The sequence below is a fragment of the Typha latifolia genome, chromosome 4 (genome assembly GCF_019914945.1).
Source record: "Typha latifolia isolate L0001 chromosome 4, TyphaL0001v2, whole genome shotgun sequence".
Classification (NCBI taxonomy): domain Eukaryota; kingdom Viridiplantae; phylum Streptophyta; class Magnoliopsida; order Poales; family Typhaceae; genus Typha; species Typha latifolia.
The window spans coordinates 14,105,770-14,128,385 of record NC_133089.1 but is presented as its reverse complement, the minus strand read 5'-3'; the positions used below and the strand labels follow the sequence as shown (position 1 = coordinate 14,128,385).

Genomic DNA, 22,616 nt, shown 5'->3' with positions numbered 1-22,616 from the left:
CAGATACCATTAAATTTTTCACGTATCTCAAACAAAAATAGCGAAAAATATTATTGTGGTTAGGATTGGATATTTGGATCCCATGGATCCTGTCCATCATCGATTTGGCATGCAGGCTTTTTACGGCCTTGACTACCCTCAGCCTCAGGTAGGTTAGTACAGTAGCACTCACTATACATCAAACACGCATAGAAAGTACTTTTGAGGCAAGGTATAGGAGGAAAGCTAGCAAGCTCCAAGGTACGTAATATGGTACTTGAAAAAGGATAGAGGTACTTTTGGATGGCGTGATGATGACGACCATTCCATAAATGGTTATCGTGCTACAAAATCTCATCAACCCCGAGTAGAAAGCACCTGCTATCTTGGTGGCTCTGCTATCTTGGTGGCTCAGCAGAGAGATGTACTTTAATATGGTCCCACTTCATTGTTACTTTGAAAGCATCTGGTACCATGGTACAGTGCTGGTAGCAAGCTAGGATATACCAATGATGCTTATTATTTCTATAGAAGAACATCAAATGCTGTTTACATTGCCCATAGATATAGATATGTATTAACTTTTTAAAGTCTACAAAAGAAAAAAATATATATTTTTTACATAATCCTAAGACTTATTTGTACCCGTTCAAAATGCACATGAGCTTAAGAGAGTTCTTGACTCCAAAATGACTCTATGAAGCTGATCTCTTTTGCCAATCTCAATCTCCTTACCGCTCCTCTGCTCGAGTCCACCTCTACCTGATTAGCCCCTGCAACTAAAAGATTCCTGTTAGAATATCGATCCCACTCCAACCTGTTGGGCCAAGGGATTATAGGATCCATCCAGATTGATCGGTTTAATCACCAACACCTTTGGGTGCTCATGTCAGCTAGCCCCTGCTTAGCATAATAATAGATGACAGCCCCTTTTTTATGCAAAATATTCGAACTTACAAGAGATGGCCACAAGTGACTGCTGCAAGTAACACCAGCTTGGAAACCAAACATGTGATCACTGATGCATTTATTACTTCAAACACAGGAGGAACGATAGGCTGCTCAATATATTACATTGCCATTCTGTTCAGTTAAAAAGAGTAGATAGATAAAGTGAATAAAGAGTCATAATCTACAAGTGGAAACAGACTTTATTCTTGCAAGTTAATTTGAAAAGAAGGAGGAATATATACTAGAGAAATAGACACATTCTGCAAGTTAAGGAGCTATAAACATCTAATCAGCATTCTCACAGCCTTCCAAAACACATCAACTTTAAACAAAACTGGCATCTACAACATTCTTATTTTAAATCTGTTTTCACACAAAGACAAAGGAGCAACATATGCGAGGGCGTGAAGCAGTTCGTTTTACCAAAATTTCAGAGCATTGTATCAGATGTCCATTCTACTTTGATAAATTCTCCACTAAATTATTCCCTGTCAGGAATAAATACAATTGGATTAAAAAGACCTGTAATTGTAGGACAAGATGCTAAAGCATTTATTCAGAAACCCAACTTGGTGGTTTGTCTGCTGTTGCATAAGCATTTAATTAATTAAAAAGGAATCCTATGGAAATAAAATTGTTGGAGATGTTCCTCTCGGGAACCTACTAGCCTTTTGCAGTCCAACTAGTAAATCTGAACTGATAATAATGATATTATATGTAAAGCCTTATTACATTTCAAAAAGCAAGACATAGAAAATAAACTATGCTGTACTGACAGTTTATTAGATATATTATACTCTGATGGAAAGAAATACTGAACAGAAAAAGGAAGATTTCATCTTAAAAGAATGAGCAAATGAACACAAATTGTAATAAAATTAGTATCTCGCATACACCACCAAGGAGCCAATTCCACTGTTTAAAATTATAAAACAGCAAATATATATATATAGTGAATAGTGGGCCATGATTTTACATAACCACAGTAAATGAAGCAAGAAACACCAACAGCTGTTCACATCCAGCAACTACAAAGTTGCAATACAATTAACAAAGTTGTAGATGAAGTCTTCATTTTTCAGCACCAATGAACAAGCATATAATTTGCAAAGTTGGCAAAAGTAAAAGCAGTGTTACAGAACAAAACATCAAGCAACATTAATGCAATCACTAAAGCAAATTCAGAATCATAATAAAAAAAAATGAGCATTAGCTAGTTCCAGCTATTTTTTGGACTCTGAAGGCACTAGATTAGATATGAAGAATATATCAGCATTAATCTGTTTTAGTATTACAATGAACTGACTTCCCGACTACATAAGTGTTATTGAACAACTCTAAGAATTTTAATGGGATTACTGAAATAGTTGCAAATAGATTCAACTGCAGACAAAGTAAACAACAATCTGAGTTAACTGATTTTGCTCCTTATGACCATGAGAAATATTAAATCAAGCATTACTAAAAGTAAATAGATTCATTTTTCTCACTCAGCTGCTGCTTGACAAAAACTAATTATCATGAATATTACGATGAAAAATAATTTCTAACAAAAATAATGATGCAACAAACTGCCATTAGAAGTCCGGCCAAGACACCCTATGTCCTTTAATCCTTCATCTGCTGCTTCAGAGGATGTCAAACGAGCATGAGCCTTGAAACGATTACTTAGTTTTATCAAAACTACTTCATCCAAGTCCTCAACCAACACAGCAGCAGCAGCTCCTAATTTTCCACTTCTTTTGCCAAGATTTCCTTGGTCTTGTACAACTTCTTTTTCTTACTCATACACACTCATAGATGTCATATGACATTTCAAAAGTTGTAAGGAAGCTACTGCCTTAAAAGAGATAACCATATTGCTTCACAATATTGTACTTAAACAGTAGCTACTATGACATAGATATGGTTCCACCACAGATTAAAATCATCAGTGAAAAGATCCATATACAATAGCTGAATAGAAAGGATGGACCTTGTTATTGGCATCTTATTTTATCCAGGATCCATAAAACATGATTGAATAAATGCATGAATCTTTTTAATTTATGGCAGTTCATCCCTCCCCTTATTTTGGAAAACTTATGTAGGCCGGTTTGCTGTCTTGTCTAGCTGCTCGCTGTCGAGGCCAAAAATTGTTATCAAACTCAAGACTTACAGGTAGTCACATAAGAGTCCTATTGCGTGTTAGTTTAAATGTTAGAATTAATTTGGTAAGGCATCAATTACATATAATAAAAATTGTTAAGGTACCAATTATATACAACCAACTAACTGTTACTATTTAAATGTCAATGGATAATGTAGTCTAGAACTCTAAATCACTATTCTCTTAACATTACACATCTTTGTTTGAAATAATGACCTACTTTTGGCATCTACAAGACTGCAACTAAAAAGCTGAATCTTCTATCAAATGTGAGGCACCTTCTCCGTAGAGTTTGCCACATGGTTCCTAACTTCGCGTACCTAAGTGAGCCACGATCCCCCGCACCTGCTCCCACATGTCAACTGATAAGAAATATTTCTTGATGGGTAATGCACAAGATCCGACAAAAAATATCTAGCATAACAGCGACACCTTCTACTTTGGAATACCAAAGTAATAATAACAAAAATTTTGTTAACGTACTAATTGCAAAGGAATCATTCGACCAAATGAGATCACTTAAACCATTCAAATACGACAAAATTGTAGACAAATAAGACCAAAGAGAGTTTTAGCTAGATTTTGGAACATAGACAGTTTAAGATGAAAAATTGCAAGTTAAGAACTTTGGTGAGATCGACTTTAAAGGAGAGAACTTCAGTAATTTTCTTTAAGACAGTCATATAAGTTACTAAATACATATAATAATTAAGTCCACAGAAACAATCTTCCTCTTTAAAACATTCTGCAAACATAAATAAAAAAGGTTCTACCATATCCGACAGAAACAACCTATCACAGATGGAGTTGCATGGTGAAACACCGTCAAACATAGTAACCAATAAAATAGCATTCACTAACATAAAAAAGAAGGAACAAAATTATTAAGGGTAAAGACAGTTGCTTCTTTATTATGACAAGACAAAGGAAAATTATTACTATTTTAAGGCTACTCTGATGAGCTGAGAAACTAGATGATAGACTCGAAGACATTCTATAATTCTTGTTGCATCAATTATTAACCAAACATCATTTTCTATCATCCCATGTCATTGAAATCACCAAGCAGGCTTTCCATGTTCAAATAAATGAAGGGATTAAATGAAAAGAACCAGAAGTACTAAAACTTGGGAGTTACATGTAACATTTCTACCCAAATCTTCAGCTCAATCTGAATTTCAAAAAATGGCAGAAATTACCAAATAGGCCAATTTTGGCAAGAGCATCTTTTCTATCCCCTGAACAAGCCAGTCTTTTGCATCCTTGCGGTTGAGAAGTACCTTAGAGCAATCAGCAGCCCATCACGGCACAGTTATAAACAAAGCTCCCAGAGTGCCGGCTGGCAATCATGTTCCATTCTGGTGGTCCCTCGTTTGGAATCCACGAGTTGAGCTCAATCATTCCTCCACCAGCTACCCTTGGTCCTCCAATCACAATTAGCCGTTCCCCACATGCGCGAAATGCTAGACCCCAACCATTCACTGAAACAGATCTTTCAGGCAATCTCCCAAGCGTGATCCACAAGTTATTCTCCTTATCGTACTTTCTGACCTCCTTCTCTGCATAATCAGCTGCATATAGCTCGTTGTTCACAACAGCAACAAGTGGAGGTGCACCACTCGCACCGTTAAGCCCAGCGGACATGTTTGGAATTACCCTCCAAGAACCTTTCTCCAAATCATATTCCTCGCCGCATGTTAGAACTTCAGTATTGGTAGCCATTCCACCAATGACGTAGAACTTTCCATCCATGAACACACCCGAACACATCTTCCTAGCTCTGTTCATGCTAGGCAGTGTGGTCCAGGTCTGTGTCTCAGAATTATAAAGCTCAGAAGAGCTCAATATGGTACCTTGAGCATCAGTGCCGCCAGCTATAATGGCTTTCTCTCCAAAGCTAGCAGACCCAAACAAGCACCTAGGTGAATTCATCACGACTCCTGGCGACCAAGAGTTGGTAAGAATGCTATATCTAAGAACAATGTAAGAATTTACCTCCTTGCCAAAGACAAGGAGGTCAGTGCCCACAGCCAGGGACTCCTTGTCAGAGAACATAAAGCAATCAATAGGGGGCATCCTCGGTAAGCTAATCCAGCGTCCACGGTAGGGATCATATGCCTCCCATTCGAGGACATTGCATGAGAAATAGACCCAATGCTCAGTAATCCTCATTTGCCGCCTTAGTTTGTAAAGCTCACCATGTCGAATTAGGGAGCGGAAGTTCCGACTGACCGAAGCAACAGCTCCGTAGTCTGATCGCGAGAGGTGAAGAAGACAGTTAATGGTGAGATCACGGCCAATTGGATTAATGAGGCTGTTTGGATCATAATAATTGCCATCGCCACCTCTGTGGTTGGACTCATGAACAAGCCACTCAGCTTCTTTCGTATCACGGGTATGAGGGTACTGCAGAGACTTCTTTCTTTTAACACGATCACCACCGAGTTCTCCATTTTCCGGTTCCTCAACCGGTCCTTTTCTGTTTGATGACTCGAGAATTTGGCGAGCCATGTAAGCCCACTTGGATTCTTCTTCACAGGAGCTCGGCAATGCTCTCGAGACCAGGATGGATTGACCTTCCAACATATCTCCCAACCCTCCTGCACGAGCAAATGGTTAATGTAAGGCAATCTGCAGCCACTTAAAACATCTCAAATTTCTGGTTTCACCTCCCAAAGAGAAAGGAGCCTCCAAGTACAACGATGAAAACAAGGCTGCAAATCTTAGTTAGCAAACAAAGTAAAGCTGATCCAGATTTTAAAAAAAAACTCATATTTTTTCTTGATTCGCCTTATTCGATGCAACGAGATCTAGAAACCTCGTGTGAAAATCGATTTTTCTTTTTCAATCAGCAAAGCAAGAAACTCTCGCAAAAAAGAAAAAAAAAAACCCGAATCTCTAGAAGGGTTCTGCAATACCCACAACTCAACCCGATAAATCACAGGTATGAATAGTAAAAAAAATGCAACCTTTCGATCGAAGCACGACGATCTCAGAAGGCATTTTTATACTAGGAAGAGAGCAACCCAGAAATCAAAACATCGAGGAGAAAATAACCCGCAAACAGATCTCCTGATACCAACCAAAGGACGCACGAAATTTATCCGGCAGCTCATTCCATCCTTTAGAATGTGAGATCAGAGAAAACATACCAAGAATAAAACTCCAATTTGTACCATCCTCAGACAAAAAAAACTCAGAAAAAAAAACTCTTCCGGAAAGGAAACCAAGATATAACCTTTTTGCATCACAGAAGCAAAGAGAAGAGGCGGTCTCAAGATGGCAAGAAATAGATGGACACTTACTGGTGGTTCCTATATTGTAAACGAAGAGGATGGGAAGAAGGGAGGAGAGAGGATGAGAGAGAAGGCCCTTAATGGGAATAAAAACTTCTCTCGCTCTCTAGAATACTCCCTCAATCTTCTTCTATCTCTCCTTCCTCCCCTCTCTTTCAATATATCCTCCTTCCTTCCTTCCTTCCTTCTATCTCCGTCCTTTCGATCCTTCTCTTTCGAACGAAGCTCGAACTTTGGAGCTCAAGGTCGAGTTTTGGGCCTATTCGTCCCTTTATCCCACCCGCTCCTTTTATTCATTTCTTTCCTGCCATTTTTCCATTTTACCCCTTAAAGTTATTCTAAATTTTATTCCAAAAGAATTAAGGCGGGTCCCGCAAAATGGTCGGCTGCCCGAAACGGCCTTCCTGCCGTTTCCGGTTTCTCTCTCCTCCTCGTTCCCCGAAAATATTTTCGGTTTAAATTCGTTTTTGTTTTTTATTTCGGGAAAGGGGGGAGAAGAGGACGAAGTTTACGTTACGGATCCGTGAACCGCTCCGTTTTGTTTTCGGGTTTCGGGTTTTGGTTCGGTTAAAACTTTTTTTGCCGGGGGTTAAAGAGTGAATTATGGGTAAACATGAGGGGGTGAGAGGAACATTTACATCTCGAGGCAGGTGCGCCGCAGGAACAGGACTGGAGAAAGGTGGTCCACACGTGTGGAGGCCGCACGGACTGTTTGGGGGTAGTACTTAGGAGGCGGCAACTCGGGTGAAGATTATAAAAAGAGAAGAGTGGGCTCTCACCATTTGTACCTCAGATTGTCTTCTTTGCAACTAACTACCGGGTAAAACTATAAATTCAATCTTCTGAACTCTTACTATTGCGATCTAAATTTAATACTGTCATGTTAGATATCACCGTATCAATTTAAATTATTATAATAATTAAATAAAATATAAAAAATTATTAATATATAGCTAATCATTATAACATATAAAATAAATTAAAATAACTTTTGCCTTCGAAAACAAAACAAGGTGGCAGAAGGGCTGGGTAGCTTGCATTTGGAAGATATATATATATATATGCATGGCTGCCTGCTGCTACTCTTCTCTTGTTCTCTTGCCCATAAAACTAGGAAGAACATGAATGCCAAGAGGTGGAAAGTGTGAGACTTGCTTTTTTAACCTAACTCACTCTTTTTACAATGCTTGTTTTGGTCTGAGGACTGCTAAGTATTATGTGTCAGTTTAGATTCATGAACACTGGCAAGCAAGATCTAAGAATCCAAGGGGCCAGTTGCATAAAAGATAAAAGGGAGTTGATTTTTTATTTTTTTATTTTACATAATTGTTGTTATTTTTACTCTTTCAAGTATATTTTCTTTGTACTATTGATACTGTGTTTATGTAATTTAAATAAGGACAAAATGACAGTTTTTTTAATCTAAGTTTAGTTTAAGGTCTCTTTTAAATTATTATTATTATTATTATTATTAAAATTAACAAACAGAACGATGTTTTTTAAATGCTTTTAGTGTCTGTAAAAATTCCTTATTTAAAAAGAAAGAGAGAAATTATGATGGGTTATATAATGAAACTGGGCCCACTTCCTTTTTCGATATGGTTGCCAATCATATGCGAAAGGGGAGAGAGAGCGAGAGCGAGATAAATTGATGCAGATCGGATGGCTACGATTGGAGGGGAAGTTGGGCCCTACATGGAGTGGTCTGACGTGGCAGCATGTGTGGTCAGGGCCGTCCGAATAAGCGCGTCATATGATAGGGGATGAGTTGGTGAGATGTCGTCGTGTCGAACATTAGGATGGAAGTTGGTTGTCTCTGACCGTAACTGTTGCGAGGGACCAAATAAATAATTAAAATAAAAATTAAGGAGGACTTTAAAAAAATGACAGTTGGAAGGTGGAATCCGTTTAACAAAGCGGACTTTGTCCGTTTTTACCGTTCCGTCGGAACGGACTTCTTTCAAGCAATAATATATATATATATATAAAAGTGGCCGTTTCATTTACATTCACATGGTTCATACTTGCATCCCAATTTATGATGACGCTAATTTGCATAAAAGTATATGGCAAAACGAGAATTTATATTTTAGTTTTTCTTTTCTCCGAATTTTATGTTTGTGTGAATATTCTTCAAAACCAATGATTGCTATATGATGAAATCATAAAGGTGCTCTTACTTAAGAGCAATGCATTAAAATAATAATAATTTAATTTATCCTTTTACTATTAAAAAAATTAAATTTTAGTCATTAGTTAACTTTCATATGTGTATCTATGCAAAAATAAAAGTTTTAAATAGGATAAATATAAAAAAAAAATTTAAGTGTTTGTGTATTATCAATTTTAGACCGCTATAAATGTAAATAAGAAATTTTAGAGGGGTATACATGCAAAAAAAAATTGTTACAATTATCTTCTTCTTCTCTCAATTCCTACAATTGAAAAAAAGGACAAAATTAACACTATTTAGTTTCATTTTCTTGCACCAGATGATGATGACACATAAAACAAGAGACCAATAAGTTTGAAGTAGTTGATGAATATGTGAAAGAAGCCATAAATGTCCATTCATGACATATCCCAGAGTTGAATGTAGTTGTCATATAACTCATCACTTTAATTTCTTCAAGAAAAAAAATAATAAAAAAGCTCTCTTTTTCTTATAATTTTTACTGTTTCATTCAAACTATTTAACAATTCACTTTCTCATTGCCTTCACTACTTGGCACCCTAATTAATATATTTAACAATTGATTTCTAAAAAGCTTAAGCTGTTTTACACCTTAATTAAAACTGGAAATTGGTGGAGTTCAATTAATTTGAAAATTTAGTTTCATGAAATTTGCTGTTTGGAATCATTTAAATAATGAAATCCGATGAAATTTATTTGCCGCGTGAGTTTTTAAATAAAAAATTCAAAATTAACCCTTATTTGTTATAATCTTATTGGACACTATAGGTAAATAAACATTATATAATGAATTTCTATCTCCTTCCAATGAAATCAATTAAATTTCATCTAGAATATACCTTTAAATTAGTAAATTAATGTTTTTATATTGCCATCACTAATATTTTCTTCTTGCATTTAAAGTCCAAGCAAGAAAATTATACAAAATTATCAGCATGCGCAACGAAAACATTCGCGCTAGTTAGACTATTGATGCAATTTTAGATGATTAGTCTCGTAAAATCACACATACTTATTGAGAGACTAATAAATATACTGATCTGCTAACTAACATGGATGACAATTAGAGTTATAGGTGTACTTAGGTCGGAGAATTTTTTTATACAATATTTTTCTTTTTATCTTTTTTTTTTTAAAAAAAAAAGAAATTTAAACAAGGTAGTTGTTATCTTCTTTGTGGAAGTAAGTGATTGTCCTAAAAGTGCATGCCCCTAATGTGTGACAGAGGAAATGAGCTTTTTTTAGTCCCACATGAGAGAAGTCGTTGAGTACGGTAGCTAACCCTAAGTGCACTAAAGCCCTGGCCATGAAGAATTCTCATGTAAAGTACTTTCACAAAGGGCAGCAGAGGAGAAGGACAAATTTAAGCCACCACTTAGAGTTCCAAAAGCCAAAACTTTTGGCACTGCTTGTTTGAAAAGGCCTGCCATAGCAACAAGCTATATAATTGGCACCTTCCTCTTCTTTTTTTCTCTCTTTTTTTATTCTTTTCTTCTTCACTTATTTCCAAATCAACTCCTTTATTTTACAGATGAGTTTATAGTTTTAAAATATATATATTTATATATATATATTAAACAGATTTTTATATAATTGCAACTAAAGAACTTTAAAATCATAATAGTGGGTGCATTTTTCGTATATCATAATTGTAAAGCTTTCTGCAAGTATGATATTTAAAGAAAAATATAGTAGTGATTATGCAAATGAGCCCCATTTTAATTATAATACAACAATGTAGACCAAGAGAAGCCAAAAAGGAAAAGGAGAGGAAAAAGAGGAGCACATAAGTGTATATAGAGTTAGTTGCATTCACACAATAAGATGACCCAAATGGCAAAGTGGAGTTTCAGATCTCTTGCTTTGAGAAAAAGGAACAAGTAAGAGGAGTTCAAAGAGCAAGTCAAGGAGGCAACCATGAGAGCTACATATGGGAGGAAGAGCACCACATAACAATGCTGCTAATGGCCAGAGTCTTCCACGAGGAATAATTAACCCATGTCTCTTTGGAACTTTTATTCTTTGACAGATAAAGTTGTTGAGTGCCACATAGAAGAGCATCTAATGAAGTGGCCTTTTCTCTTCTCCCTTTGGAATAAGGTTCATTGCTCCTAGACTAACTGAGTTGGAAGAAACCAGCAGCTTAGAAATCCTCCCTTCATTCTGGTATAAATGGACAATATTGGCAGACGACTTTGGATATGTTGGTGAATTGACAAGAGAATTCGATACTTTCGATGTGCTCGTCGAGAGGTCTAAGTCGAGAGGATCTCATTCTGGAGTTTGATGATGATTGAACTACATGGTATAAGTAATTATCTCAAGTTGTACATATTAAGACATATAAGAATCTAAGGTTACATGCATGTATATATAGAGAGAGTTCATAAGCTTTGCAGCTTTATCTTGAGACTTCTATGAGCATGTACATAATACTGATCAAAGAAGGTATTCTGTAATTGAATTTAAGGTTACATATACTGTAATTTTCTCAATTAAATTGCATATTTAGACATCTAAGAATCTAAGGTTATATATATATATATATAGAGAGAGAGAGAGAGAGAGAGAGAGAGAGAGAGAGTTCAGAAGCTTTGCAGCTTTACTTTGGGACTTCTATGATCACATAGTACTGAAAGAAGATATTCTGTGATAGAATTTGGACTAGTACATATGTACTAGTGACATGAAATTATTGATAGTTTGATTAACATTATCGAAGATGTACTTGCTTCAAGATAAAAACACTGACAGAACTATACAAAAAGAAAATTACTTGGAGGTTCATATGTATATATGTATATATGAACCTGAATACTGAATAGATAGATAGATAGATAGATAGATAGATCATACTACACTGAAAGCTTAACTCCTGCTGAAGAATGCTTGAAAAATTCAATTTTCGATAGCCAACTAGGATTTTAAGCGGGGGAAATCCAGATCACTAGACAATGTCCAGGTCCAATTGCTTTAAGTCCCTAGCTCTGCCATGACTAAATAGTCCAAAAAGATAAAGTAATGGCCTTTCTCTTTGCTTGTACTTGTGTGGCAAGGGAGCTAAAAACAATAAATAAGTGAAGGAGATAAATAAAAAAACATATCCTCATAGATCTAAACAAGCCATTTGCTTCAACACCAACAAAAAAAAAAAACTCATATATTTTAGTAATTACAAAATTACGTATAGAAGTCCAATCTTATTACTATCAAAACTTATATATATATATATAAATAATTCAAATGCCACGATTAAAATGGTAACTTTAATTAGTTTCGTATAGGGGCCCAGAATTTAGCACGAGCCCCACCAAAGGAGAACCCTTTCTCATTATTATTTGAAGTTTTTAGGGCAAAAGAGGTGGCTTAGGAATCAAGCACGTAGCAAATCCACTTTTAAGGCTTTTGGTAAAGCCTTTGATTAGGGAATGGTGCATATTTCACCACCTCCATTTGGCCCACCACCACCTTGGAAGAAGAAGAAGAAGAAGATGGCATGCAGGCCTGGACGTAGGAATCCCCTTACTTGGCACCCTATGACTGGCTGCGGTGCTTATCAATTCCTGCATGCCTAGAGAGAGGTGCATGCATGGTTTACTATTACCAAGTCTTCCATGCCGCTGCTATCATGGAGGTTTACATCAATGTGGGAGCCTTGGATTGGAAAAGAGAAAGATAAGTTGATTAGTTGCACTCCAATGAGACCTATGGACAAGTGAAAGAAGCTCCTTTGTAATGGATTATTGGATGCACCCACCTAATTAATTAAATTATTTCAACGCATTTTATAGACTTCTTTTGATTAAGTTATACATATGCTTAGCCTTTAATTAATTCCATAGCCTCGTGCCCTTTGGATGCTTTCTTAATTACTTTATTTTTATAAAATAGATGATTTATATTAAACACATCATACAAACGTTAAATAAATTAAGGTCAGAGTGTTGTTAGAAAAATTATCAAATAATAAAAGCACATTATAGAATGTGTTTTAAAAATAAAGTACAATTAATTATTTGTTGACGATATTAAAAGTGTACAAAATATTATGCACTAATCTTATATTTGAGTAAGATCTAAAGTGAACCGAATTGGGAGGATCGGATTCGGAGAACGCGGGTACAAGTAAGCGAAGTTCGGGTATTATTCGGTGCTCTAGTTTAACGGGGGTGGGGGTGGGGGGTCGTCTTCCAGGTCCTCTTCCTGACTTCTTTTGATCATTTTTATAATTATTTTATTTTCGTGATATTAAGAGATCAAATTGGTTAGGTATCTTAGAATATTTCATTTGAGGAGCTTCTTGATTCACAAGTAGTGTGTTGTAGTATTCTAATTCTTGATTAGAGGGGTAGGGTTTCTAGATGGGTATAGAAAGACCTAGAAATAGAACAAGAATTCTGAACCTCTAATGGTCCTTTTTGGCGTTAAGGACCCTTGATTTGTACCAGTTATTGCATCTGCATCATTTTACCTGAGAATTTCATGGTGATAAGTTTAATTTGACATCATAATTCCCTGTTAAATTTTTCAGGGGAATGAATATACAGTTTATCCCTTCTAGTTGGGCCAAATTCCAAAGTGTTTCATTTGTGTCACTCAACCCCTTTATAGTTCATAGTTCTGGGAGGGACGGTTTCTTTCTAACATTAGGGAGTTTTAACCATTTATTTTGGTACCTTGGGATTGTAATATTAATTCTTATGGTATCTTTAGATAGACAACTATGACTTGATCTCACCATAAAATTTTATTTGTATTTGGTCCGTGATTTGTAGCGGACTGATCAGAAATATCTGTATATCATATCTGCAATGTGATCGTTGGTTGCCGAATTTGTTGGTCCATTGTTTGTTAATATACCTAAACGTCTTCCATCCATTATTTGGAATTAATGATTTACTGTTAATAAGATGTTGTCAAGACTAGTTGTTTCATGAATGGAAAAAGAAAAGAGAAGCTTTTCTTCTAACTTTATTTATTTTTTCCTGTGTAGAAATTAATAGATTTTAAGGTTTTCATTCTACTTTTCTCAAGTGTTCTGACTTCTTGTTTGATAGCATCCTAAGCACATGTGTGTTCTAAGAGAGCTTTTTGTTCTCAGAGTTGACGCAAAATCTCAAATATGATAGAATGCAGATAGCTCGATAATATTCAAGCACTATCTTAATAGAGGCTAGCCTTGGAGCTAGAAGAGCTTGCAGGTTGACGTGAAGTGGTAAAATTGTGGACAACTTTTTAATTACAACTTAGAAATGTAAATGATGCCCTGTTTTAGAAGTGAAAACTTTCACTGATTTATTTTCTTTCTCTTACTCCAAAGTTTGAGGTTCTGCAATGCAAGCTGAAGCATAAATAGATATCTGTGGTTGCATATTTATCAAAACAGCTGTATGAGGCATATTATTTATCATTTTTGAAATAAGTGTCTGAAAAGTATTCTGAACTTACTTGGGGCTCCATGTCATTTTTGTGTTATGTATCATTTTCTTACTTCTGAACTTGCTTGACAGGAAGGTTACTCTAAAGATGACCAAATGTTCACAACATCCACTAAGTTCACTCTTATTTATTTAGTTATGATGCTCTTCTTCTTCGCACTAAATATTAATAGCTCTTACTTTTTGACACCTTTCTAAATGTTCTTTTGTTTTGAGAAAAAAAAAACAGAAGCAAAAATGTTCTTACTTTTTCACACTAATGGTAAAATCTTGAGTATGTTCTTCAAGAAAAATCATTCAACTAGGCAATACACTACTGCTTGACATCATTGAGTCCTTATTCACTTCTCATTGAAATATTTATTTCTTCAGTATCTTGTCTCATGATTAAAAACTACACCACGACATTTGCTACCTAATAGCTATTACAAATATTCTATAAAATGACATAACTGATATCAATAGCTAAGATTTTAAGCTGTAGTTTCAACTTCTGTTCATCTACAATGGATGGAATGCTCTTTGTAATTAAACTTCTTGTTACATGTATCCAGAAAACTCAAAACATTCGAAGCTGGTTAGTCATCTGCAGATGATCTAAAATGTCACTATTCTGGTTCTTTATTATCTTTGTAAGAGAATATGAGTGTTTTATATGTCAAATTAACTCTTCTTGTATGTTCTAGTCTTCTAGATTGTAAATACTTATTTTTTGATAGGTAGATGCATGAGACATCCAAATTTAAGTCCACCGTATTAATCTTCCTTCATACTTTAATTCTGATAGTGCTTCCTTTTTCATTCTCTGTCCTTCTTGGTGATGCACCTGACTTTGAGGCCCAAGGAGTTGTAATTCTTAAAGGATTCCTGTATCTCACTTTTAGATGAAAATTGACTGGTAAGTTTATAATGTGCAACAAATTTCAGTATGCTTTGATTAACTAATGGTTTTGATACATGAAGAAACTAAGGATAATCATACTCATTGAGAAGCAATTTTTATTATGTTGTATTTTTGCTTTTAGTTTAATCTATGTCTTAGGATTTAGCAATCGGTTCCTCTTTCAAGTTACTTTATGTAGTCTTTGCATTCCCTTGCTCTTTGCTCACACTGGAACTTCGTATGTTGAGATGTTGTGTCATCATCGTTTGTTAGAGAAAAGCGATATATACTATAATAAGTCTTGTGAACTCTAGGGTATAGAGGATTGCTTGTGTAAATCTGCTAGTTCAATTGAAAACAGAAGTACATTTGCTAGTTTGGCTCTTCTTTAATTAAAGCTTGATGTAGAACAGTTGGGCCTTCACTGATCAGTGGCTCCTTGAAGTTTCATCTTTTGTATTTTAAACGACACTTCTCTGTCTATTTACTTCTAACATTAAATTCTAAAAACATTTGATTTGCTATTGCTGTCTGAGCTTTGAACTTTTGTGCGTCATATTAGCTGGCTTGTGTATCAAAATGCTAACATATTATTATGGTTAGAAATGAACTATTTCTTTCTCAGACTGCATGATATATAAAAGCAAGTTTATCAATATGAATTCCCATTATTGGGTTTATGCTTGAGGTAGTACTAGGACAAGCTTTCTATTTCATTTTTGATGAATGAATTATCTGCTTGCATGTAGAAAATTAGCAACCCTTCAAGGTGCTACTTAACCTTAGTTCCATATGCTGCTGAAGCTGATTCATGGATAGACAACTTTTAAGGTTAGCTTTGCCTTTTCTGCATCCTTTTTCTCATACCTTGTGAAATTGTGATGATTTTGGTTGAGATGGACTTTTTTCTGTCATTTTTTAAAATACTTAATAGAAATTTTAGATTCACTAAAGATTAGTAGGGAAGGGTGGTAGATAACTCAGACTTATAAAAGGCTCTAGAAAACAGAGAGAAAGCTTAAGAGCACTGCAAGATTAAGCATTTGAAAACAGATCCCAAAATACTAGATTATCTTCTCACTTCATCATATGGCTGAAAGCCTGAAACATAATGGATCATAAACCTTATTCCAAGATGGAAGATCCATTATGAATCTTGAAATAAGAAGTCCTGTCACACTTTGATTTCACATTGCAATGGTTCAATCAGATCAGGACTTGCATTAGTATCAGTTTACAATATCACAGGGTACAACCTTTCCACATGCATAAACAGTTCTGGTGTTTGGTGATCCTCATGGTGTCACCATTAAAGGTTTCCACATGAGTGCTAAATCATTATGATTACTGCACAAGTTTACTACATTAATGTAAACTTATTGTGTATTATACTGCTGACGTGTTATTTATCATAAAGAGGAATGGACAGTGTTTTTTTTTGTGTGTCTTCCCATGCTTCCATTTGTACACCACATTGTTTAGAAAAGGCGAGAAGAATCGAAGAAGTGGAAATTTGCCTAGGATTAGGATTTGTGAAATTTAAGATGGGAACTTGGCAGTCCATATTACATATTTGCATTGGACTAGCGAGGGTTCTCACAAAACCTAGGAACCAATCTCTAAGCTACTAATATGAGCATGTTTCAACTGTTTGTCAAGATGCATCAAAGATTGCTGTATCCCAATAGGATTAAGCTCCATCAGATAAAGGAGTCAAAGGGCCTTCGGTTGGATGGGGGATTCCAGGTTCAATCCTGGTAGAACATAGAATAAGTATTTTGGCTGTGTGAGGACTTGTGCATGGTTCGGGTCATACATTCTGAGTTTGGGCCTGTGTAGGTGGTGAATTTTTCCTCTAGCTTGCCCTGTTGTTGTTAATAGAGAGAATTGACATCTAATCTAACTCATTAACCTGTAGGATTTTATTATCAAGAAGGAGAACAATAAGTTTGCTAATAAGTACATGATAAGCTTTAGAATATGCAAATATTCTAGCTATGTCACCTTGTTACGTTAGTGTTTCTTCTGTTAATTTCAGCTCTTAGTCAGCCAAGCCAGCCTAGATTTTGGGAAAACATCTTGTAAGCATGAATGGAAGGTGCCGGGACCACCTGTGGATCGCGCTTTCTAAAAAATTTTTGACCTAATGTATGGAAAGAAGGGTCAAGCTTTGATGCCAACATGTGCACCTTCTTGTGCTCCTCCCTGTTCTCTTATCTCTCTTTTCCCAAAGTTCTCTAACCTATTTAAAATGAATAAATTTATCCATCGTTGTACTGAATTGTATCTTAACTACCCTGATAATCTGCTTATTTACTGTTTAATCACAATGTTCATGGCGAACCTAATCTTTCATATTACAGTGCTTAACCTCTGTTTGAAGTGGACATGAATGATTGAAAAGTCTATCAGGATTTGAATGCAAAAGCTCTTTGCTTTTATTTATCTTTTCCTTTTCTTTTCCTCCTTGAGAGAGTGCACAAAATCCTAGTTTATCAGCTCACTCCTAATGGGAGTTGAACACTTGAGCCGACTACTCCAGTACAGGAATAGGTGAATCAGGTATCAAACAAACATCTCTTTTGGATTTGAAATTATGATCTACTCTAAAAATCTTAAGTTGATAGAGAGTAATGTTCTTTATACTTTATGATCTGATATCCAAAACCATTAAGAAAGACCAATTAAGTTTGCACTTAGGCTCAGAATCTACAATTACATCAATGGCTTATCTTCCATACAAGTAGACTGCCAGTTAGGTTGATTACTTGATAGAGGCATGAATTACGGCTTGGTCTGTAGCACATGGGAAGCATTTGACAGAAGGCAAGTATGCCTTCTGGGGTTGGTGGGCTTGGAGTCTAGGTGATGGAAAGCTACATTTTTACATATATAATTTATAAGGTATTACAAGCTTTTTATATTTGATATGGCAGTGGTTATTTACTGTAGCTTTGAGACCTTAGATATTGTCGAGAGTTGTTTAAAAATATATATATGAATTACCTTATTTATTTTATGCCATCTCCATGAGGGGTGCATATTGTTGGTATTAAGAAGGTACTTGATGGTATATCGTCCATCTTGACATTGGGAGACTATAAAATCCTTTACTCCACATCAGATGATTCCAAGAATCAGAAGACTTGGGATTTCAATTTGTGTGCCTCTAACTTGGGAGTCCTTTTCTTTTGGAGAGTAAGTTAAACCTTAGATACATGTATCCATGGTCAGTTGGGAGGTTGGAAACGGCTGAGCAGATCTTTTATTTATTTATGATACCTTCCTACAACTTGTATACATGGCAAGTAATGATTCGATATTTTTCCAATTCTAAGGCAGCCAATGAGATTATGCCATGTACTTGAGTTGTATGAAGCTTCTGCAATGGGTTCTGTAGGACCGGATTTCTGCAACTTATCCATCTGGTGGGTTCTCTTCAAAATAATAATCTTTGATTTCCTCTTTTTAGACATATTTAAAAATTGGCTTCTTTTTCAGTATATTTGTATATGATTATATCCCCTTCATTTGTAAAAGATATCTAGTATGTTTTTCTTTCAACTAGATATGTTTGCCCTCTCTGTTATCCTCAATAAAAATAGACTTTCTCAAAAAGTTTGTGTCCTGTATATCTTCAAGTTTTCGCAAAGAGTGCCTCATTGATGACATTGCTCAGTTAAATCCATATTAAGCATGTTATAAAGAAGTCGGTGGTCAGAAGTCAGCCAGATGCAGGGTAGAGAGAGATTGCCATCCAACATCTCCTATCATTCTTGCGCTCTAGAGGTAAATCTGATTCTCGTCATTGTAATCGTGTAATTATGCACTTATACATCTAAACCACATGTTCAAAAGTGCTCCTTGTCAATTTTGGTCTGTACTCTTGTTGTTGCTTGGAAGAAAGAAATAGAATACAGAAACATGTATGGTATTCAGAGAGGACAGCAATACTGATCTAGTGTTATAGCAGAGATGCATGTGGTTCCATAGTTCTTTAGTGTGGGCAATATCTACTTGGACTGCTGTTATGTAGTAAGGTAATGCATTTGATTCCTTACTTTACATAAAATATTTTGGGGTGTCAGTGCACGAGACTCAGGCCATAGATTAAGATAATGCATTTGATTCCTTTATGCTCTTGAGTGGACTAAGGAGATACAAGACACAGAGGTAGATCAGATGTTTATAGAAGAGATCATTTGATCCTTCTTGGGCTCCTGAGAGTTGTTTGTATATTTCTCTGAGCCTGTACCTGCAGGATCCAGGGATATAAAGAAACAAACTTCCTTTGATTTCCTAGTACTGTGCTTGCTGTCCATTAGATCTAGCTCATGTGCCCATGATGCACGCTGTGTCATGGAATCTTCATCCTAACTATTTAATACCTGTTGATATCTCAAATTTTTAAGAAGGTTAATGGCATCCGAAGTAGTCTAACATCGTACTTGGAGTCTTGTAATCTTTAAAAATTATTTTATTTTACAGGTTAATGCTAAATTATAGTTAGTTATGTTTAATATCTAAGATAATACAAGAATCAGTTTCATCATTGATATTAGAAGCATCTAGCCCTCCATTAGTAGTTTAAAATTAGTGTTTGAGGACCCATATATGTGTTTAATACTAGAGCTACAAAGAGAATTTAGAAACAGAAATTTGATAGATATACTATAGCATAGTACAACCACCTTCCTTGTGTATGTTCATGGCTTTACGATACATTGGCTGCCAAAGTTTCTTGCTCTGGAACATTCCATCATGACTTCATGGTTAATCATAGGAATTCAAATCTATACTAAGAATATAAAAAATAAAAATCTTCGCTCCCTAATAACTTAGGCTTTTAGAGCAGTGGTGAATTAACATGATATTAGAACAAAGATTCTGAATTCCTGTAATTCTGTTGTTTAAAATATAAAAACTTCACTTATTTAGGTCAATTTTACCTCTTGAGCTATCAAAATGCCTCAAGCTCAGAAGTAAGAAGAAGTGTTCTAATATAAACATAAATACTATATTCTTTTAGTAGCTTAAGCTTTTAGAGCAATTAACGGGGTAATAATAGCAAATATCTATAGGTTGCGTGATCATCATTATCATTCTCAAATTCGTAGGATGAAAATGATTGCTATGAGTATGTGCTTAACCTAGTGGGTCTAGAAAAGTTTTCTTGTGCATCTAAATCCTTTTGAAAGTTAGTTTAGAAGCATTTGGATACATCATAAACTTGTATGCAGCTCTCCTAGTACCATGCAGATGTTCCATAATGCCCTTTGTAAAAGAAAAAGAAAGAGTGTTTCTTTTTCTCTCTTTTTTCTTTTTTGAAAAGAAATGATGCTTTAAGGTGAAGAGCACCATTGCTCTTTAAATGCTTGCAGATGTTAAGACGGCAATAAGACATAGTATTCGACATGTTTAACCATGCCACATGCATTTCAAGCACCAGGAGGGGAAGAAAATAAGGAGAGAATTTTGTTGCATGAGTATTTCTGATCTCCATGAGTATGTTTATACCATTTCCCCCTTCTTGGATCAACCAGTATGATGCATACTACCTACTGTAATGTACTGCCTACTCTTTGAAGCTCCTTAAATCTTCACTAATTAGCAAAGCTACAATTTTTCTTTTGTTCCTCTTTTTTGCCTCTCCTGATATGTGTTAGGCATGATAAATACTAAAAGGTCTCATAAACTTGTTAATTTTTTTTATCGCATCTGCTGTTAGATGCGCAACAGTTTTTTTTCCCCTTTCTGTTGGTTGATTTCAAAGTGTGGTGTGAAGTTTGGACATGTTAAGGTCTAATATACACTATGACTCCATATATAATAGCTTGAGCTTTTAATGAATGGTTTCTGTACAACAAGGTTAATTCTCCCTGTAGTAAATAAACCAAGACCACTTGGAATTGTTTCATTAAAAGGCATTAATTTGATGGTTGACATCTCCAGAATTCTCTTAAAAAACGGAGTGTCATGCAAGCCTACAGTGATAGATTTTGTAGGTTAAATTAATGAGAACTACTATAAGACGTACTGTTGATGCTAACTGTAAATTCAGATCTTCTTCAACCGGCTTTCCCTGCTTGTATTATTGACTCATGGACATTTACATGTTAGGATTTCAAACTTATTTTTCCAAGAAATTAGCATGAGTATTTTCTTTTTCTACTCTTACGTACACAGAGTCTATGTATAAATATATAAGATATGGTACTGATATTTTAGTTACCACATAACATGGTCCCTGACACAAGACTTGCACCTTTGGCTCCCAATCGAAGCAGTTCTTCCTCACAGACCCCACTTGCAGACACACATAGATGCCAGCAGAGCATATCCCTAGATGTGATTGTCTCTCTCTTTCTCTCTCCAACACACTATTTAAGTACACTACTTGCCCATTTCTTTCTCCCATGCAACTGTCTGACTTCTTGTTTTCCTCCATTACCCCCTCTCCTACACAATTCTTCTAGCACCGCACCCTTCTCTATTCCTTTACTTTTCTCTTCTTCCATCCTCATCTCATTACCTCTTATCTCTCAAACTTGTTTTCCATCTAATCCATCAGCATAAATCTCACTACCTCTTTCTCTTAGATACTTCCTTTTCTTCCAACTATTTGTATCTTGTTTCCATCTCAACTAGCACACAAGTTTACATTCCATAGTCAACAAGATGTCCACCAGAAGGTCTAGATCAAGGCAGTCAAACTCATCAAGGATCTCCGAAGAACAGATTAACGATCTCGTGTCCAAGTTGCAAGCACTGCTTCCCGAAGCTCGCATTAGGAGCAATGACAATGTTAGTCTTACTCCAACTTCTCACATAGTGATGTGCAAGCAAAATAATCTCTTTTCTGCATGATTGGCTTTATATGATATCTAGGGTTATGATTGCAGGTCTCTGCTGCTAAGGTCTTGCAAGAAACTTGCAACTACGTTCGGAGCTTGCACCGAGAAGTGGATGACTTGAGCGAGAGGCTCTCGGAGTTGCTGGAAACGACCGACACAAGTAGTGCCCAGGCTGCGATAATCCGTAGCTTGCTCATGTAATAGATCCTCTAGGCTGGCTACTAAGTCAAACTAGGTGTGAGGGGATTTCATGTTCAGAATGGAGTTAAGAAGAACCACCTTTTCACTGGGTAGCTTATTGAGACTTGTTATGGTATTCCATGTAGTATGCATATGGTTGATCTCTTTTTCGTATTTATAAGCTAAATTTTGCTTGGATGTAGAGGTGGTGTGACCTCCCATACTTTCTTATTCTTGTTCTTCCACTTCTGCATTTAAAATGGTGTGCTCACTCAATGCTTTCAAGGCAATATATATGTGGATAGTTTGATGTGTTTGGTGTAACCTTGGAATTGCGTGAAGATTGCAACAAGGGTCCTTCCTTTTTGTGTTTCTTTTGATGAAAGTTGGGGGAAGTTTCAAGATATTCTATAACATTGTCTTGGTTGAAGATAGTACTCTTTTTTTGCCTTTCTTTTTTCCTTTTTCAAGAGAAACATAATGCAACTCTACAATCTCATAGTTCCATCAGATGAATATTTATTACAGCAACTCATAGTTCCTTGGATGAAGACAGAAACTCTTACCTTTAGACCAAGTAAACATCCTTCTCTTTATAATCCAGTTTCTTATGCCTCATATTTGTTACACAAATTAGTGATCGCCAATATTTTTAAGACCAAAGCAAGTAGTGTTGCATTGTATTTCTGAAC

General features: G+C 35.7%; 2 protein-coding genes and 1 long non-coding RNA gene across 14 annotated transcripts; 1 reads left to right on the top strand and 2 right to left on the bottom strand.

Moving 5' to 3' along the window:
* Positions 1-483: 483 nt before the first annotated feature.
* Positions 484-2,095, bottom strand: LOC140787119 (uncharacterized). Its single transcript, XR_012108752.1, has 2 exons — positions 937-2,095; positions 484-752 (listed from the first exon to the last, which is right to left on the bottom strand). It is a non-coding gene; the product is annotated as an uncharacterized lncRNA (long non-coding RNA).
* A 1,044-nt stretch (positions 2,096-3,139) lies between these two features.
* LOC140785539 (F-box/kelch-repeat protein SKIP11-like) lies at positions 3,140-6,636 on the bottom strand. 2 transcript variants are annotated; one of them, XR_012108475.1, is made up of 3 exons: positions 6,385-6,636; positions 4,279-5,679; positions 3,140-3,424 (listed from the first exon to the last, which is right to left on the bottom strand). XR_012108475.1 is itself a non-coding variant. In XM_073133417.1 (2 exons), the coding sequence occupies exon 2, from the start codon at positions 5,663-5,665 to the stop codon at positions 4,370-4,372; it is 1,296 nt and encodes a 431-aa protein (XP_072989518.1). In that variant the 5' UTR covers positions 5,666-5,679; positions 6,385-6,636; the 3' UTR covers positions 4,072-4,369. The 2 variants fall into 2 exon arrangements, 1 of the variants encoding a protein (XP_072989518.1); XM_073133417.1 differs by lacking the exon at positions 3,140-3,424 and having other exon boundaries at positions 4,072-5,679.
* Positions 6,637-12,769: 6,133 nt separating this feature from the next.
* On the top strand, positions 12,770-22,234 carry LOC140786588 (transcription factor ILI6-like). 11 transcript variants are annotated; one of them, XR_012108665.1, is made up of 5 exons: positions 12,770-14,905; positions 15,640-15,721; positions 18,229-18,318; positions 18,598-21,694; positions 21,779-21,916. XR_012108665.1 is itself a non-coding variant. In XM_073135125.1 (5 exons), the coding sequence occupies exons 3-5, from the start codon at positions 18,623-18,625 to the stop codon at positions 21,943-21,945; spliced, it is 366 nt and encodes a 121-aa protein (XP_072991226.1). In that variant the 5' UTR covers positions 12,772-14,905; positions 15,640-15,721; positions 18,586-18,622; the 3' UTR covers positions 21,946-22,234. The 11 variants fall into 11 exon arrangements, 9 of the variants coding, with proteins under 9 accessions (XP_072991226.1, XP_072991224.1, XP_072991223.1 ...); XM_073135125.1 differs by lacking the exon at positions 18,229-18,318 and having other exon boundaries at positions 12,772-14,905; positions 18,586-18,679; positions 21,539-21,694; positions 21,793-22,234; XM_073135123.1 differs by lacking the exon at positions 18,229-18,318 and having other exon boundaries at positions 12,772-14,905; positions 18,570-18,679; positions 21,539-21,694; positions 21,793-22,234.
* The last annotated feature ends 382 nt before the right edge of the window (positions 22,235-22,616 follow it).